This window comes from Eptesicus fuscus, chromosome 2, assembly GCF_027574615.1.
Source record: "Eptesicus fuscus isolate TK198812 chromosome 2, DD_ASM_mEF_20220401, whole genome shotgun sequence".
In the NCBI taxonomy this organism is placed as follows: Eukaryota; Metazoa; Chordata; class Mammalia; order Chiroptera; family Vespertilionidae; genus Eptesicus; species Eptesicus fuscus.
Window position 1 is genome coordinate 74,991,735 of NC_072474.1, and position 19,021 is coordinate 75,010,755.

Below are 19,021 nucleotides of genomic sequence, written 5' to 3' on the forward strand. Positions count from 1 at the left end.
GGAGAAACTGAAATGTAAACAGTTAAGAACATTCTCAAGTTCACAGTTAATGGTAACACCTGGAACTGAACCCAGGAGCAGGTGTATTCCACCATCCCACTCCACCACAGAGAATAAAAATAAGTTATTCCATATATTCACTGAAAGTAAAAGTAGGGGAGAAAGCTAAAAACAAACATATAAATAGAACCTTTAAAACCAAATTGAAGATAATTTGAAAGAATGAATAGCAGGAAAGGTTCCTGTGGGAGGCAGTTGAACCTCTATTTTTGAGGTTTTTAAAATAAAATAGCTTCTACTGTGATCGTTCACTAGTTAAATATTACTGTACCTCTGGATGCCCCACCCCAGTCTTCTGATGTAGTATGAAAATGCCGACTTTCTTAACTAGGAGAAGAAATTGTACATACGACATCTCATTCTAGAAGCCTCAAAGCTGGTTCTTGTTCTTACTTTAGACATGCTTAGCATAATTTTCTTCACTTAAGCCACAGAGTATATTTTCTACTGTATTATTATTTATTAATATAAAGAACTGAGAATATTTTTATGAGATTTAACAAATAAAATGAGAATATTTGTTTACAAATGAGAAACATTTTAATGTAACTACTAGACCCATTTTAAAAACATATTTGCACAATGCTAATTTAAAGTTAGCACAAGTACTACTATATAAAAAAATCAAAATAATAATGGGTCATAATAATAAACTAATAATTTTTTCGTACCTTTTTGTTAGATTTTATAAGTTTTTACTCTTGAGAAAAATCAAACACCCAAAGAACAAAGTTACTTTTGCTAAAGTAAGTTATAATTTTCAGTATAATTAAGTGATCTGTTAAGTTTTATGAAATATTTACTCAGAAATTTATTTTCCATCTCAAAATATATTTTCACATCTTCTGTCATATTGTTGATGATTATACATATTGTCAGTCTGCTTCAGTTTTTCATTTGCAAATGTTTTAGGAAATATATTCATATTAATGCTTAGCAGAATATTATAATGAAATTTTAATATTAGATTAATATTATTTGCAGTATTTTAAATAAAGGTATTCTGTATGAACAACACAATGTGTGTTTATAGCTTTTTCCCCCTTTAACATGTCCTGGCTCAGAGACTTTAAAAGTAGCTCTTTAAAATTATCTATTCTGCCTGGCTGGCTTGGCTCAGTGGTTGAGCATCAACCTATGAACTAGGAGGTCACAGTTTAATTCCCAGTCAGGTCATATACCCAGGTTGGAGCTCCATTTCCAGGGCAGGCCATGCAGAAGGCAGCCGATCAATAATTCTCTCTCATCATTGATGTTTCTATCTCTCTCTCCCTCTCCCTTCCTCTCTGAAATAAAAAAATATATATTTTAAAAAATTATCCATCCTACAACTTTACTGATCTTCATTGGACGTTCGTGTATTGAGACGTAAAGTCTGTGGATGAATATAATTATCTAAAGTGAATATGTATAAATAATGGGGAGTTCACATACACTAAGACTATGATATTTATCATTGTTGTGAGAAAAATTCTTTTTTTTTTTTTTTTTTTTGCTTTTTTGGGGGTACATTCTTGCAATAAAATCTGTTCTATTTAGAGCTAAAATGGACAGTGTTAGAAAAAGCTTCTACGGCCCTGCCATTCTACTTTATGAGGAATATAAGTCCCAAGGAGCTAAGCAGCTCTTCCATGGTCACACCAGCAAGGTGGCAAAAACAAGCATCCTGGCCTGTAGCCCAGGTCTTTCCTGCACCACCATCACTCATGGTTCCCTCAAAGGGAAGGGATATACAATCCTAATGAAGAAGTGCCACCAATGTATTCTAATATTTTGTTGTTGTTTTTTCAAAACAAATTGGGGCCACACCTCAGTGCCGATCATACCTCCCCAACTGGAAAATTGTGGCCTTCATGAATCACCCGCAGTTGCACCTTGTGGCCTTCACTGCTTGGAGCTTCTCTGTGGAACCGGCTGTCACAACATCGATCATGTTCTTATCAGACTATGTCTTGGTTGCAGACCTCAGTCACTGAGCCTGTCAGACTTGTTTCTTTTCTTGTTACCAATGACTGTCATTATTTTCCAGCCTCCTAGCCCTGACCTGGCTGATATAGATCAGATGGTGTCTGGATAGAAGCTGCCCCAGTTCTGGGTCCATGATGTATGCGTAAGTACTCACCGAAGCTTGCTTTTCTCAGTCAGGTTATCAACAGGGAGAGAGGTTTACACCTCCTGGGTCAGAAAGGACAGGTGATGGCTGGTGGAGAGTGCTTTAAAACTAAGAGTTTTTCATGTGTTATTGTTTTTTGTGTTAAAAGTTTTATTTTGTTGTTTTTAAGTGTAGGAGTTTTTTTTTTAAACCAAAGGAACCAATGTAGTCCTTTTTAAATAATAGAAATAGAAATTATATGCAGTAATAAATTAATTATGTTATATTTAAACATTTAGAAGAACCTATGCTTCAAAGAGTAAAGTTTTTAATACAGTTCATGTAACTTAGTATGATCAAATAGCTTGGTATAAATTTTTGTCTTATGTTGCCTATAGAAGTATACTCTGGAAAAACTAAAAATAAATTTAAGAGGGGAGTCAATTAGAATTTTTATTTCTCTGACTAAACAATGGAAAGTATGGTAACAACATATGAATGAAATGATGAAAATTAAAATATTGGTATCTAAAAATTATTGAGTTAACAAAATCTAGACTCTATGTGATATTTGTCATAATTCAACTCCAAAATAATTGATTAATTAATGAATTTAAGGCAAAGGATTTGTATATGTTTATATTTAGGCAATTTCAGGCTATTGCTTTACAGATTTGGTAATGAATAACTGATATTTTATCAGAGTGATTTCATTTAAACTCCTTGCTTAGTCTAACTTGACTTCTTACAGAACTTCTTGATTTCTCTACTGACACCAGTTTCCCACATATTCTGCACTGACTAATGTGTCAAGTGTATTCATGATTTTGTGATAATTATAAGTGTTCAGTTATTTGATTTTGTCTTTAATGAAATATAATACTTTAGGCTTAGAGGCTCTGACATTATCTGATGAGTGTTCTTGCTCTCTCAAATAATAGCTTGAGTCATATACATGGGTCCCCCACGGACCCTTTCATGTAAGCATAATGTAGCATATTATCCTAAGTTCTTATTAAAGACAAGGAAGTGTATTTCTTATTTACCAAGATAAGAACAGAGTAAGAAAAAATGTGCAGTGGAAAAAGCTTATAATTATATTTAACAAATATTCATATAAATATGAAAAGCTAATGATTTTAGTTTAAAAAAATTAATGAGCAGAGAACTTGACGTTCTGTTCTCATTTTTTTCAGAATTGTGTGTATGGCTTTTCTACTAACCTGGTTTTCCAATTTATGATGTCATCTCCACTCATTCATTTTTCCACTCTGAAAAATGACATGAAATTTCATTGCAGACATGAAATTTCTATATTGAGCCTCATCAGCTTTAATTCAGAGTTTATAGTTTTGAGGATTTTAAGTATTCTTTCTAATTGCATTCCAGGATGATATTGCCAAAAACTATGGATTGTGCCAGTGAGATAAGATAAGATAAGATGATTACTAATGGAATTCATTTTGCCCAAGATATAGAGTGTCAAGGAACAGATAAGCTAGATATGCAAAGCTTCTTAGCAGAAGTTACCTCTTTTCCATTGTGGCGTAGTGGAAGGAGTAGTAGCATGAGATTTAGATGTGTCTAGATTCAGCTTTGCACTTATTTGTCTGGACAAGTCACCTCTCAAGACTTCACTTTTTTAGTTATAAACTGTGGGGAGAGTTTACCGTAAAATAAATAGGGAAGAGGTTGTCACCATTAATGGGACTTGAAATCATCGTTGTGAATAATAACAAAGCTATTTTTGTTTTATTGGTTTATTACTTGTTTTATTTTGGTACTATTTAATTTGTGTGTTTTTTGTATTAAATAATGATGAGCTACTATCCAATATTAATTTTATTATATTTTAATATATCCCAAGTAGTAAATTAGTAAGTGTAAGTATTATATTATGAAACTGTTGTTTATGTGTGTGCCCCATACTGTGACGTAGAACATTTTTTTATTGTGGGTCATGGTAAAAAATATGTTTAAAAACATTGCATTAGATAGCATTAAAGTTCTTTGGAATACTTAAGTTTTATGATTTCTAAAGAGTTAACAGCTAGTTAATATGGAGATCATTAACTTTCTTAAGGTACTAGGGAATCATTTAAATTACCCCAGGGTTTACTTTTTTTTTTTTTAACTAGTCCCTATATCTGGTACTCTAAACCACAGTGAGGTAGAGATTAGAGATATGGTTACCAGCAGTAGAGACCTCAGAGGCAAGAAGCAAATCAATAAGCCACATGATGGCACACCCTGATAAGTGTAAAAATAAAGTAATATAAACAAGGTGCTAGAAGAGAAACCACTCAATCTTATAAAAGCTTCTTTGAATATACAATGATTGAGTTTAGTCCTATAAAAGCAAGTAGGATTATTAGAAGGAGAAAGAAGGAGATATTCTTGGGTTTGAGAACATAGCCCTTGCAAAGGTCAAGAGACTTGAGATATACTTACAAATAGCTATTGGGCATTATCAGATAAAAATGAAGTGAACAGTCAGACTACAAAAGGACTTTTGTACCAGATTAAAATCTCTGAACTTCATTAGGAGAGTTGAGTGAAAATTAAACAAGAGGAAAAAATGATGAAATTTGCAATTTAGAACTATTAGGGTGGAACAAAGCAGTTTGATGGTTCATTTGTCTTCTGGGTACAGTTGCAGAGCTAAAGAAAGGGAGTGGCATAGAGACCACCTATGTACATGTTTCTTCTGCCTTCAAGAGTTGTCATAGTCTTGAATTATACTTATAATCACCATATGCCTCCAATTAATGTTCCTTCCCACCTTTGGTGAGCCATTATTGTCTTCCTTCAAGATTCTAATCAAAGTTACTGTGAAATCTTTCTCTCCTACCCCCACATCCTGCATCTTAATTGTTCCTGAAGCACAGCCTTCCTATCAAACTTGCATAATACATTGTTTATATTTCTGTTGGCACTTCTCTATATGATTATTTGTTTTTCAATTATATCTCTTCAGTTAAGCAGAGAGCTTTCTGCATTCCCAGTGCCAAACATATTGCCTGGTCCATCACAGACTGTCAACATTCATGGTTTGATGTACAATAAAATATGCCTAGAGCCAAAGAACAGATGCTGAGAAATAGGAGAGGTTAATTAGGAATAAATGAAAATTTCAAACTTAACATTTTTTTACATACACTATTCAAAAAGGTGTATGAGATATTTGAGTTACAGTATTTGAGTAATTCAGAAGGTAAATAAAAAGCTGAGCAGTGGAGAGAATTCATCCCAAGTAAACATATATTGTGGTGCTGATGGGAATTTATTACAGAAGTGATAAAAGTACCAGATAAGTGCTTATAGACTAGATTTTAAAGTTTCATTTGTTCATTAATTCAACAAATGCTTATTACCAGTAGCACACTATACACGCATAATATATGTATATACATACATACATTATACATACACAGGATGTGTTATGTGTATATAGTACATGTGTACACATACACATATCACATACACGTAAACAAATACACATACAGACACACATAAATAAAACATGTTCTCTACTTTTATGGTTGACAATCTAGAGGAGGAGATGTAACAAACAACTAAACAAACAAATGGATGTGAATTATAAATATAAGTATGAGGTAAGGATTTGTACTTTTCCCAAAAACATTTTTTAAATATATTTTATTGATTTTGTACAGAGAGGAAGGGAGAGGGATAGAGAGTTAGAATCATCGATGAGAGAGAAACATCGATCAGCTGCCTCCTGCACACCCCGCACTGGGGATGTGCCCGCAACCCAGGTACATGCCCTTGATCGGAATCGAACCTGGGACCCTTCAGTCCGCAGGCCGATGCTCTATCCACTGAGCCAAACTGGTTTTGGCCCAAAAACATTTTTCTAATTCACTTCATTTATAATTCCTGGATTTGATGATAATGCTGGTAGTGATAACTGATATCTTTTATTTACAAGAAGTTTTTAGTTTACATGATAACATGCTGCAGTCTACTTTTGTTTATCTCCACGATTAATTTGTGAAATGTATTTTTAAAACATTAAGTACTGAAAAAGTTTTCTACTGTGCTTAATGAAGCTTTGTGAAGATCTAAATAGGACCTCTTGACACTATTCAACAAATGTAGGAAGACTGCATAGAAACCAGTATTTGACTAAGAAGCTAAGTCTGTGTTGCTTTAAGCAAGGATTTGTAGTAGTCTTTTTAAAAAGGATATTGTGTATTGGGGTACTGTGCACTGGTGAATGGATATTTAGGGACAGATAGCAAGAAAGTTTTCATACTTTTGAATCATATAATCACTATATGGCTTCCTTATTTATTATGAAGCATTGAACCCTTAGCATTTCAGGAACATTTATATTCAAACTATAGAAATTTATTACAGAAGAGATAAAGCATCAGATAAGTGCTTATAGACTAGACAAATTCAAAGACAAATCAGAAATGTTTGCATTGGGTTCTGTACATTATATTTACTTCCAATAATGTATATGAGTAAACTTTAACTTTTACTTGATTCTTTTTAGTTGCCAGTCTTTAAAATATATTTACTTGTTTTTAAATAATTTTGCAAAGTTGTTAAGGATTTTATAATTGCTTGCTTATTTCTGCTCAAAATTTGAAAGCAGGCTGCTTTGAGGCATGGGGCAATTTATATAACATTATCATTGGGGGAAGAGAGCAACCCACATTTTAGATATTTTATATAAAATAAAATGAATTAATTTAAAATATAACTAAAGAAAATATACAGTAGCATGATATACTAGTGGAGACCATATGAAATTAAACCTTATTAGGTTAAAAATAACTGGATATCAGAAATTTCATATGGTTCAAACTTACCAAGTCTCCTTCAGATCTTGTTTTATTTATTCTAGAATATAATATATGGAATGACTAATGCAACTTTAAAATTACATAATTTAAAAAGCTATCAAGGTAACATTTGAAAAATTTTTTGTACTATCTAAAATATACTGGCTTAAATACTAGAATCTCAACCAATCTTCAACACACATCCCAACAAATGAAATATAACAGAGCAAGTTGGCAAGAATTAACTCCTAAAAATAGAAGAAAAAAATCCAGTGCAAAACAGAGTATAGGGTGTGTCTAGACCAGTGATGGGCAACCTTTTGAGCTTGGTGTGTCAAACTTCGCCAAAAAACTGAGCATAACTCGGGTAGTGTGTCACTTTGAGGAAAAAACATTATTTCGCAAATGTTTCATCCTCAGGAGCAGCAAATGTTTCATCCTCGGCGTGCGGCCGCCTCAGCGGCCGCGTGTCATCAGAAATGGCTACACGTGTCAGTGCTGACACGCGTGTCATAGGTTCGCCATCACTGGTCTAGACACTACTGAAAGAAAAAAACGGGGGGAAAAATCCAGTTAATTGTTTGAGCTACAAGGTGTCAAACAACTGCCTTAAGTGTTTTATCTGCTCCCTTAGGCCCACTGAGAGATTCTTGTATAATCAGACAAATACACTTGAACAGGCATAAGACCTAAAATGAATGAGGCCTTTGGTGTGATATTGTAGTGTTAAATTTTAAGAGAAATGATACAAAGTAAGAATATACAGTTTCATCTTGATAACATTTTATAAAAATAGATTAAAAATCAGGTCAGTAATGTTACTCCCATCGTTCACATTGAAATCATGATTTTGGTCATGCGTGTAGACCTGAACAAGTTGTGGAGACCTGTTAAAGACTGGATTTGACAATTAGCATGAACACTGCCTCGAAACTGCATTAATGGTATCATCTCAGCTCTCTGCTCTACTAAGTCTGTGAGGCATTTCCTGTCCCATTAATTCCCTACTACTTACCCTCCCCTCCCACTTACCATTCATCCTTTCATAATCATCTTTCTCCTGGATGGTTACTAGGGTCTGATTATGGCTTCATTTCCAAACTCAAACTTTGGTTGCTTTAGGTGGTACTGGGCCACTAATTTGCTATTGATAAGGTAGAGGAAAGATTGATTCATTTTTTTCATTGCTTATACTAGTATATCATGTCACTTTTAAGAATACATTAACTCTTAGGTATTATAATTGGGTACTTGGGATATTATCAGATAAAATAGTTGAGACAAGTACCTTCACCTTTTCACATTTTTTAAAAAATATGTTTTTATTTATTTCAGAGAGGAATGGAGAGGGAGAGAGAGATAGAAACATCAATGATGAGAGAGAATCATTGATCAGCTACCTCCTGGGGATTGAGTCCGCATATACCCTTGTCCGTAATCGAACCTGGGACCCTTCAGTCCACAGGTGGATGCTCTATCCACTGAGCCAAACCACCTAGGGCTACCTTTCACATTTTTAGCAAAGCTTACTCAATTAATAGGTCTTCCTTAGAAGTAAACACAGACTTATATCCCTTGCCTTTCATGAGTTATCTTTTTGAGGGGCAACTATATTTTGCTTAGGATTGCTTCTGTATTCTCTAACCCTTGGCTCAACAAGAGCAGCAAGAATTTAGTCAGTATTTACTATTTTAAAATTGGGAAAACCATTCATTTCCCCTTCTTTCAATTCATTTAGCTGGTCAGCTGCCATCATTCTCTTGCTGACAACAGCTGTTAAAGAACATCAAACACTTCTTATAACAACATTGTGACATTTAAAGATATAGCTTATTAGCCAAGAATTTCTTCATTCACAAATTTATGAACTTTGAGTCAATTTGTTAGTAATGTTATGCATATCTATTTGTATTATAGGGATCTATTTGCCCTGACTCTCTCAGGACCCTGCATTACTTGAAAATTTGGATGGGTTAGGTAGAGTTGCAATTTATTATTAAGGAACATAGTAAAGCTGAGTTCAGATTTAAGCATAAAAATCCTTATGATTTTCTTTCTGGGGGTGATTGAATAAATTTTAAATAAGATGCACTTTCATTCAACAGGTTATGTATTAGTTGCTCTAGGTGCCTGGGACTGGATTATCTGCTTTAATTATGTTATCTGTACATTAGAATAAATGAAATAAACATTATTTATAATGTAAGCTACTTATTAGAATAGTATTTTCTTTGATTCATATGCTAATGTTGCATTAATAACACAACTGCTTAACTGCAAAAGAGATTATACATAAAACTGGATTCCAAATCCTACAATATACTTAATAAAATATGGCTATTCTTATAGCTATAGCTTTAAGCTTTATTTCTGTAATTCCTCTTTAGAGTTTTATCTGTAGCCAGATGTAATACTATAAGTTGATTAATATATTTTCATGGAAATATAGAAGTAAATTTCTGTTAATCTATTTATGGAAATAAAAGAAGGATCTAAACGAGTATGAAATTCAATAATAAAACCCTAGGTACTCTTACAAATACAAAATTTAATACTTATATTGCTTAAACTATACACATAATTTGTAAGTTTTCTTTAAAAAGCTCAAAAGTTAGAGTTCAACTATTCTATGTGATTCCATAGCTATATGATATGTCTTTTAAACGTCTGGGAATTAGATGATTTTATTTTATAGCAATCAGGAAACCATATAATGTATACTCAGACCTTAAAATAATGGCTATTTAAAAAATTATAAATCTAATGAAATAGCCTTTGGCTTGTATGTTATTTTTATTCACTAGTCAATGATAAGGCAACTCAGCCTTGGAGAGGAAAATTCCAAGAATGAGGAACTCTTAAACTTCTTTGTATGCAGCACTCTAACCTACTCATTACTTCTTTCACACAGGGCCTGTCAGAAATGTGACAAAGATTCTGGGACATGTTAATTTTGCTTATTTAATATGCAGATTATATCAGTTGTAAATGAGAACATTGTTGACCTCTTTCATCTAGGACATTTATATCTTAATCATAGCTCCTCCCTTTTAACTGGATTGCAAAATACCACTGAAATATAAAACTTTAATACCAATCAATCATACAAGAAGCTAAGAGCAAAATATTGGCTGCTTATTGAAAGCAACATTGTTTTAAAATACATATTTATGCATTTCATTATTTAGTTTGCCAGAAATTGCATAGTAATAGCACATTCCTTTTGGCATCTGTCATACACAGAGTGAGGCAAAAGTAGGTTTACAGTTGTGAGTATGCGAAATTTATTCTTGTATTATTATTTATTAATTTGTATCATTTTCCATACAAATAATTGTAAACCTACTTTTGCCCCACCTTGTATATATATAATAGAGCTATTATTTATGGCAAATTCAAATTTATTGTAATTAATAGCACTTTGTATCACTATTTGGTCTCTAAATTATAGACAAAATATTAAAGATTTTTTTTGTGAATGTCATACCAAAAATGTTCAACGAAAATACAAAATATTTGTCAGGAGAATATGTGCTTAACAGTTATAAATTCTTTTTTTCAGGCACTAAGACTGTTTAAAATCTGCTTTTGCCCCCTAAGATATTCTCTCAAACTCAGTCTGGAGTAGTAAAATGGGTTTCTCAAGAAACATTTATGCTGTGCTGGATGAGGATGGTTAAAATTATTTTAGTTGTCAAAAATGGATTTGAGTTAAAAAAGGATTTAGTCAGAAACCATTGGGCTATCTCATAACACTACAACAGAAAGAATTGACACAGGAGGCATGGATCCAGTCTGGATCCAGTCAGCGAGGTGTGTTAAACGGAAAAGGAATAATTTAACATTTTTCTTTTTAATTTACCTTATGTCAATATTTGAAAAGAGAATTCCTGGCTAATTTTTTGAGGAAAACAGTAAATGTCCGGCCTGTTACCTAGTCTGAAGTACTAATATCTAGTGAAAAAATCTCATTTTTTTTCTTACTGGTAGATGGCATATGCTACTATTTGTCTAGAAAAAAAATAACTTCAAATCAGAGATTCTTGATTTGATCTGGGAAGTTATTTTTTTTTTTCTTAATTATTATTTTGCAAACATTGGTGTATGTCCTCCTAGTCTTGGGAAATGCTGGCAAGTTGTGAATCTGGGTATATTGTGATTCACTTTTATAGTTGAAATTTTCCACGTCAACAAGATTTTCTAACTGCTATGCAAGAACATATAAAAATAAGCAGAAGACAAACTTCTGCTCTTTGGGAGCTTACAATCTTGGAGAAGTAAACTTTACACATGTAAGTAAAAATTAAATTAGCATGCAATCAAGGGCTGAACAGGGTAATCCTATAAAATAAAAGCCTAATATGCAAACTGTCCCCTCGGGCGGTCGTTCGACTGGGAGTTTGACTGAGAGACTGGGAGTTTGACCGTTTGCTATGATGTGCACTGACCACCAGGGGGTGGCACGAAACATGGTGGATGTTGGCGACGCGGTGCTGGCAGTGGGCGGCAGTGGAGGTGCTGCTGGCCCCAATGGGCCCCGATGAGAGCGGGACCATGGTGGGATGGTGGAGCAGGTGAGGAGGCGGTGCTAGGCCAATGTGGGGTGCCAGGTGGGGCTGGGGCTGCGAGGCTGGGGGTGCAAGCTGTGGCCTGATCTTCGCAGGCCACCCTGAGGGACCCTACCCGTGCATAAATTCATGCACCAGGCCTCTAATAGACTATAAAGCACAGGCGGAAAGGACAGAGGAATGTTAATAATATTCCAGGTTGTTTATACAATCATCACAAGCAGTATTTGTATAATTTGTATCCCTTTTGTCTATATGGTATCCCTGTTAATATTGAACTTTTCTAAGTTTCACAATTACTAACTTTTAAAAATATTCAGAGTAATGTGATGCAACTCTGTATATCTACATTTTTGTTTTTAAATGAACTTTATTTGCTATAATATTGGCCAGATTTATAAAGCTAATTTTGTATATTCATACAAAAAATGTTGTGGAATTGTTTTGCATATCTCTTTGCAGTGACTTAGGTTGTTCCTTTTCATACTCACTATGTTTCATCCATTCAAGTATTTTTTCAGTATGTGAACTTGACAAGCTTCCACTCACCTTCCACACAGGCATCATATTTGCCTCCTCTGCATAGGCTGGTCCCTCTGAGCTTTGCTTAATTAGATAACCCTTCAGGTTTTGCTTTAAATGTCCCCAGGGAAACTTTCCCTGATCCCTTACTTTTGGTAAATTTTCCATTATATGCATCTTGCATTCCTTTTAACATTTCATGGTAATTATATATATATACTAGAGGCCCGGTGGATGAAATTAGTGCACGGGGGCCCGAGGGTGTCCCTCAGTCAGCCTGCACTCTCTCCAATTTGGGACATCCCTCTCACAATCCAGGATTGCTGGCTCCCAACTGCTCGCCTGCCTGCCTTCCTGATTGCCCCTAACCGCTTCTGCCTGCCAACCTGATCACCCCCTAACCAATCTCCTGCCAGCCTGATTGATGCCTAACTGCTCCCCTGCCAGCCTGTTTGCCCCTAATTGCCCTCCCCTGCAGGCCTGGTCACCACTAACTGCCCTCCCTTGCAGGCCTGGTCCCTCCCAACTGCCCTCCCCTGCTGGCCATCTTGTGTCCACATGAGAGCAGTCATCTTTGACCACATGGGGGCAGCCATCTTGTGTGTTGGAGAGATGGTCAATTTGCATATTATTCTTTTATTAGATAGGATTAGATAGGATAGAGGCCTGGTGCATGGGTAGGGGCCAGCTGGTTTTCCCTGAAGGGTGTCCTGGATCAGGGTGGGAGTTCCCGTGGGGCGTGGGATGGCCTGGGCGAGGAGCCTGTGGTGGTTTTCAGGCCAGCCACACCCCCTGGCAACCCAAGCAAAGGCCCTGGTATCTGGGATTTATTTATCTTCTATAGTTGAAAGTTTGTAGCCTTCAGCGGAGCCAAGCCTCCTGCTCGCTCCATGGCTGCAGCCATTTTTGTTGGGATTTATTTATCTTCTATCATTGAAACTTTGTAGCTTTGAGTGGAGGCCTGGGCTGGCAAGGGCAGGCAGAAAGCTTGTCTTCCTCCATTGCCTGGGAAACCCAAGCCTCCCTCCTGCTCTCTGTGGCCACAGCCATGTTGGTTGGGTTAATTTGCATACTCACTCCTGATTGGCTGGGGGCATGACTTGTGGGCATGGCTGGTGGGTATAGTGGAGGCATGGTCAATTTGCATATTACTCTTACATTAGATAGGATATCCTACCTAATGGAAGAGTATTATGCAGATTGACCATCACTCCAACATACAATATGGCTGCCCCCATGTGGATACAAGATGGCCACCACAAGATGGCCAGCAGGGGAGGGCAGTTGGGAGGCACCAGGCCTGCAAGGGAGGGCAGTTGAAAGGGACCAGGCCTGCAAGGGAGGGCAGTTGGAGGCAATCAACCCTGCAGGGGAGGGCAGTTAGGGGTGACCAGGATGGCAGAGGAGGGAAGTTGGGGGCAAACAGGCTGGCAGGGGAGCAGTTAGACATCAATCAGGCTGGCAGGGGAGTGGTTAGGGGGTGATCAGGCTGGCAGGCAGAAGTGGTTAGGGGTAATCAGGAAGGCAGGCAGGCGAGCAGTTGGGAGCCAGCAATCCTGGATTGTGAGAGGGATGTCCGACTGCCCGTTTAGGGATCGGGCCTAAAAGGGCAGTCGGACATCCCTCGAGGGGTCCCAGATTGGAGAGGGTGCAGGCTGGGCTGAGGGACACCCCCCCACCCCCGTGCATGAATTTTGTGCACCGGGCCTCTAGTATATCTATACTATTTTTTAATGTCTGCATCTCTCCCTGGCTGTATATTCTCTGAGTAGTTTTGTTAAACATTCTACTCCCAAACAGTCAACTTTTTCAATAACTATTTTTTGAATGACTATATGTGTCACATTTTTTTTAACCAAGCATAAAACTTGATTTCAAAAAAAATTGTTAGAAACCTTTTGTAATTACTAATTATCATGCATATGTAATAGATGCTTCCAAACTGCATAAAATATATACAATAGTTTCTTTCTTCAGAGGGTTATGGTATTTTCTTTTTAAATGTTTTTGTATGCACATCCTACAAAAGCCATAGTCTGAACTATCAAAAATTGAATTATAATAGTTTGAATTAAATCTTCCTTGAAGTTTCAAAAGAAACTCATATTCTTAGAAGGTTCTTGAGGCTGTGCAATTAACATTTACATATGTGTATTAGTTTGATGTTTTTAATTGCAGGGAATTAAAAACTCAGCCTCCAACTTGCTTAAACAAGAAACAAATATTCTTTAATATAACAGTAAACCCAAAGACAGGGCTTAATAGTGCTATTTGATATAGCAGCTCATATGTATTCCATGAGACCCAAGTTCTGTCTCTCCACTTTGTGGTTGTTAGTAAGTCAGCTTTTTTCTCAGTTGGCTCCTGTCAGAGTTGCAAGGTGGCTGCAACAGTCCCAGCAGTCACATTGACACACAATGTCCAGAGGGAAAATAAAGAAGTCCTCTCTTAGTTTGACTTATTTTAGAAGAAAGGAAGTCTTTCCTAGCAGTCCCCTCAACTAACTTCCCCTCATATATCATCAGTGGCCAGAATTGAATGCATGTCCATTTTTGAACAACCATTGGCTAGAGAGATGGAACTGTCTCACAGTAATTACCTGGGTGGTAATAGGGATGTGAGCTAGTGAATTTTTTGTCCACATATCAATGATAATAGTTCTTTTTATAATTCAGTGAATTGAGAACTCTTAAGTACTAAAACTAGCCAGAAATGTTTTCCCATTAAGGTGTCCAACTTCTTATTCAAGATAATATTTAAATAATAATCAGTTACTACTTTTATTAGCTGCTATTGGGGAAAAGCACCAAAAGTCTAAATTTAAGATCAATTCTGAAGAACTGACATGTAACTAGATTCAAATTCATAAGAGCTTTAACAGAAGAAACATACATGGGAAAAGCAGCTACATGCTCCCAGTGGTGGCCTGCTGGGGGGAAACCCATATCCCTCCCAGGACAGGGTCTCTTTTTTATAGGAGGTTAATAGTAAAAGCATATGGTGGGTAGTCATCGAGACCACCAGAAAGAACAATGTATTTCTGAGTTAACAGATAACACCCAGGCAGTTATCCACACTCCAGACATTCATTAACCTCCTTCCTGAGGCCTGACTTTTATCTTCAGGGGCATTCTGGCTTCTGGGTAGTCAGCGAAACCTGAGGCTATAGGCACAGAGAATTAAACAGAGAGCCCAACTTTTCCCAGACGCCTTTACTGCTGGAGCCATAATAAATTTCTAAAGTGAGTTCACCTACAGGTGCACATATTTCTTTTTGGTGATATCTTTCTCTTTTTTATTATTGTAAAACCTGTTCAAAATTTCAAGTTTCCTTGATTCCCTACCATGTTAGGTGATGAATATGAAAAGACATTTGACTGTTCAGTCTGTGAACATGACCTGAATACCATGTACAGTAATTCTTTTCCCTTGAGAGAGTAACTTCTTCCTATTTGATACTCAAGAAAAATAAAGATTCCTAATTACAAACTTCTATTCTTCATTTGGGAAAGTGATAGGTTTCCTCTACTCTCTAAAACAGACATTTCAATGTAATAGGCATAGTACAAGATTTAAGTCAAGTATATTTTCCTGATTTTTCTCTCTCTTTGTCATAATTGAGTCTGTGGAAAAGGAATGGTCTAAGTCTTGTTGAACTGTTCAGCTAGTGATAGTCTTACTATTGCTAAGGTTCAAAGGTTCCTTTGGCCTTCAAAATTACATTTAAAATGAACATTGTATTTGTTTTCTGTTGCTACTTGTCTCCCTTGGCATGTGTACGTCTCTACGTGTGTGTGTGTTTTAAGGAACGTTGTTAACCTCAGTTAACCCATGTAATTAAGAAGGTATTACTAATCACCAGCATTCCCAGAAATGAAGGCTTTTTGGCAAGAAGTAGAGAGAACTATGCCCAAACTGAATATCTAATATGTACCTGTCCTTCAAGTTGAATACAAATATGTTAAGACATGTGTAAGACATAAAAAGAATTCCCTTCAGGGCTACTTCCTGAAGAACACCTGATTAGCACATAAATATTTATGCTATACATAGAGCTCATTTACCTTAAGCTTGGTTATTTACTTTTCTTTAGTACCAAGGATAGGTATTTAAAATCTCATCTTGATGGCATCTTGATAGATTCACTTCACCCATTTCAAATGATTTGAACAGGGTTTCCTTGTAACATTTTAATGACATTGAGAACAAGCACAGAAATATCCCCCATGAGGAAGTCATGTGAGAGTAAACGAAAAGATTTGAATAATATTGGTCACAATTATCAAAAGATGTTTAAAGAGTCCTCACAAAATAACTTTCTTTTTTATTTTAAACCCTTGGCCAACTCATTGTCCTTTTCTTTGTGTTGCTGAGTCAAAATAATGAATAACTTTAAACATAAATTCTTGGCTTTCTGCTTCTAATTTTGAGAGGCATCACTGTTGACTGATTTTAAAACAAAGCCATAGCCTTACATCCTGAGTGAAAAAAGCAGACTTAAAGCCATAGCTTTATATTCTGAGTAAAAAAAAGTATTTCTTAGGGAGATGGGTTGTCATCATTTCTATTCACCTGCTATGTAATTCCTATTAATATCATTCAATTCCTGGAAGATGTATAAGAAATGTTTTCTTAATATATCCTTGACTGTACGGGGATTTTGCTAACTGGTGGAAGGATCTGGAAATGTTCACCTGAATCTAATTTATATGACAACAGGTACGTAGGTTTGTTCATCAGCGAATATATAGTGCCTATAACGGTGCTGGGCATTCAGTAGATGCTCAATAAAACCTGCTGAATGAATTAAATGTGACAGAAGGATCATTTTGTATGATCCTAAAGAAATATAAGTAGTGTAATGGATGTAAACTTTAGGAATGCATTCTTAAAAACTATCGACAGGTTATTCCAAGATGAGAGAAGTTTCCTCAGGACTTTAGGAAGGGAGGGTTTTAAGAATAGGATGGCCAACATTACAGTAGTGACACAATAAATAGGATTTTACCATTGGTGATTGAAGGGCATTGATTATGTTATGTTTAGGAATTCTGAGATTCTATATGGGTTTCTGGGAAAAATCAAGAAAGGAGTCTTCAAATTTCTATTTTCATGCTTACAAATTCAAATACATTTGTATCTGCAACCAATCTCAGAGGAAAAAGTTTCCTTTGTCAAAGACTATCTTCTCTAGATTTCAGTCTTTCTTACCTATCTGAGGATCTGGGAGAGAGAGGGAATAAATGGCTCATGCCTATATCTACCATCTGCCTGGTGATTCCTTACATATAGGTTGAAGTCTGTCAGGAGTTTCCTATGTAGATAAGACTTTATGGAGGTGATAGTTGATCTTGGGGTGCTTCTTGGGGACATGGTAGGTAAAGTCTGGAGGATGGAATGTGAGGATTTCGTTCTTTCTTATGACTCAATGACATTCTATTGTCTATATGTACCACTGCTTTGCTATCCACTCATCTATTGATGGGCAATTGGGTTGCTCCCATAATTTGTCTAATATAAATGACTAGAGGCCTGGTGCACAAAATTAGTACATGGGGGTTGTTCCTCAGCCCAGTCTACACCCTCTCACAATCCGAGACCCCTTGGGGGATGTCCAACTGCTAAACCAGCAGTTGAACATCTCTCTCACAATCCAGGACCACTGGCTCCTAACTACTTGCCTGCCTTCCTGATCGCCCCTAACCACTTGGCTGCCTGCATGATTGCCCCTAACTGCTCACCTGCCTGCCTGAAAACCCCTAAGTGCTCGCTTGCCTGCCTGCCTGCCTGATTGCCCCTAACTGCCTCTGCCTGCCTGCCTGATCTCCCCTAACCACCTCTGCCTTGGTCCACGCTGCTGTGGCTTCATCTGGACGGACATCCAGAAAGACTCTCGGAAGGTCGTTCGGCTGCCTGGTCTAATTAGCATATTATGCTTTTATTATTATAGACTAGAGGCCTGTTGCATGAAAATTCATGCAAGTGTAGGCCTTCTTTCCCCCGGCTGCTGGCACTGGCTTCTCTCTGGCACCAAGGACCAGGGCTTCCCTCCCTCCGGCCAGCCACAGGCACCCGGGCAGCAGGACCAGGGCAGCTTCCCCCAGGCTGGCCACAGGCAACTGGGACCCCAGCAGCTTCCTTCAGGCCGAGCCCTGGCTTTGTCAGGAAGGACATCCAGAATGACATCCGGTCTATCCTGTCTAATTAGCATGTTACCCTATTATTAATATAGATGCTACAATGCATACGTTTGCACCCCTAGATTGCTTTGGGCAGTATGGATATTTTAATGATCCTAATTCTTCCTATTCATATTCTTTTAAATTAGTATTTCTGGCTTCTTTGGGTATTCACCCAGAAGTGGAATTGATGGGTTGTAATGAAGTTCCATTTTTAATTTTTGGGGAAACTCCATACTGTTTTCCCTAATAGTTGTACCAATCTGAGGGCACAATATGCTCTAGGTCCATCTTTTCCCACCAATAGTGCATGAGAATTACCTTTTCTCCACATCCGGGATAACACTTGATATTTGTTGATTTATTGAGGATAGCCATTCTAACAGATGTAAGGTGATATTTCATTGTGGTTTTAATTTATATTTCTCTAGTGATTAGTGATGTTGAGCATCTTATCGTAATTATATGTATATTAGCCATCTGTATGTCCACTTTGGAGAAGTGTCTATTCAAGTCTTTTGCCCTTTTTAATTGGATTGTGTTTTTGTTTTTTGGTGTTGAGTTGTATGAGTTATTTATAAATTTTGGATATTAACTCCTTATTAGATGTATTAATTGGTAAATTTGTTCACCCTTTCAGTGGGCTGTATTTTCATTTTGTTGATGGTTTCCTTAGCTGTGCAAAACCTTTTTAGTTTGAGGTAGTCCCATTTGTTTCTTGTTGTTGTTTCCCTTGACCTAGGAGATATATCAGAAAAAAATATTGTTAAGAGAAATGTCTGA

At 36.6% G+C, this 19,021-nt stretch overlaps 1 protein-coding gene across 1 annotated transcript in view; it reads left to right on the forward strand.

The window, feature by feature from the left end:
* The first annotated feature begins 2,060 nt into the window (after nucleotides 1-2,060).
* LOC103301730 (transmembrane serine protease 11F) overlaps nucleotides 2,061-19,021 on the forward strand; it is a 57,921-nt gene continuing 40,960 nt past the window's right edge. The window contains exon 1 of the mRNA XM_008158734.3: nucleotides 2,061-2,170. Within this exon, the coding sequence (XP_008156956.2) occupies nucleotides 2,160-2,170 (11 nt within the window). The 5' untranslated portion in view covers nucleotides 2,061-2,159. The remainder of the gene's footprint in view (nucleotides 2,171-19,021) is intronic.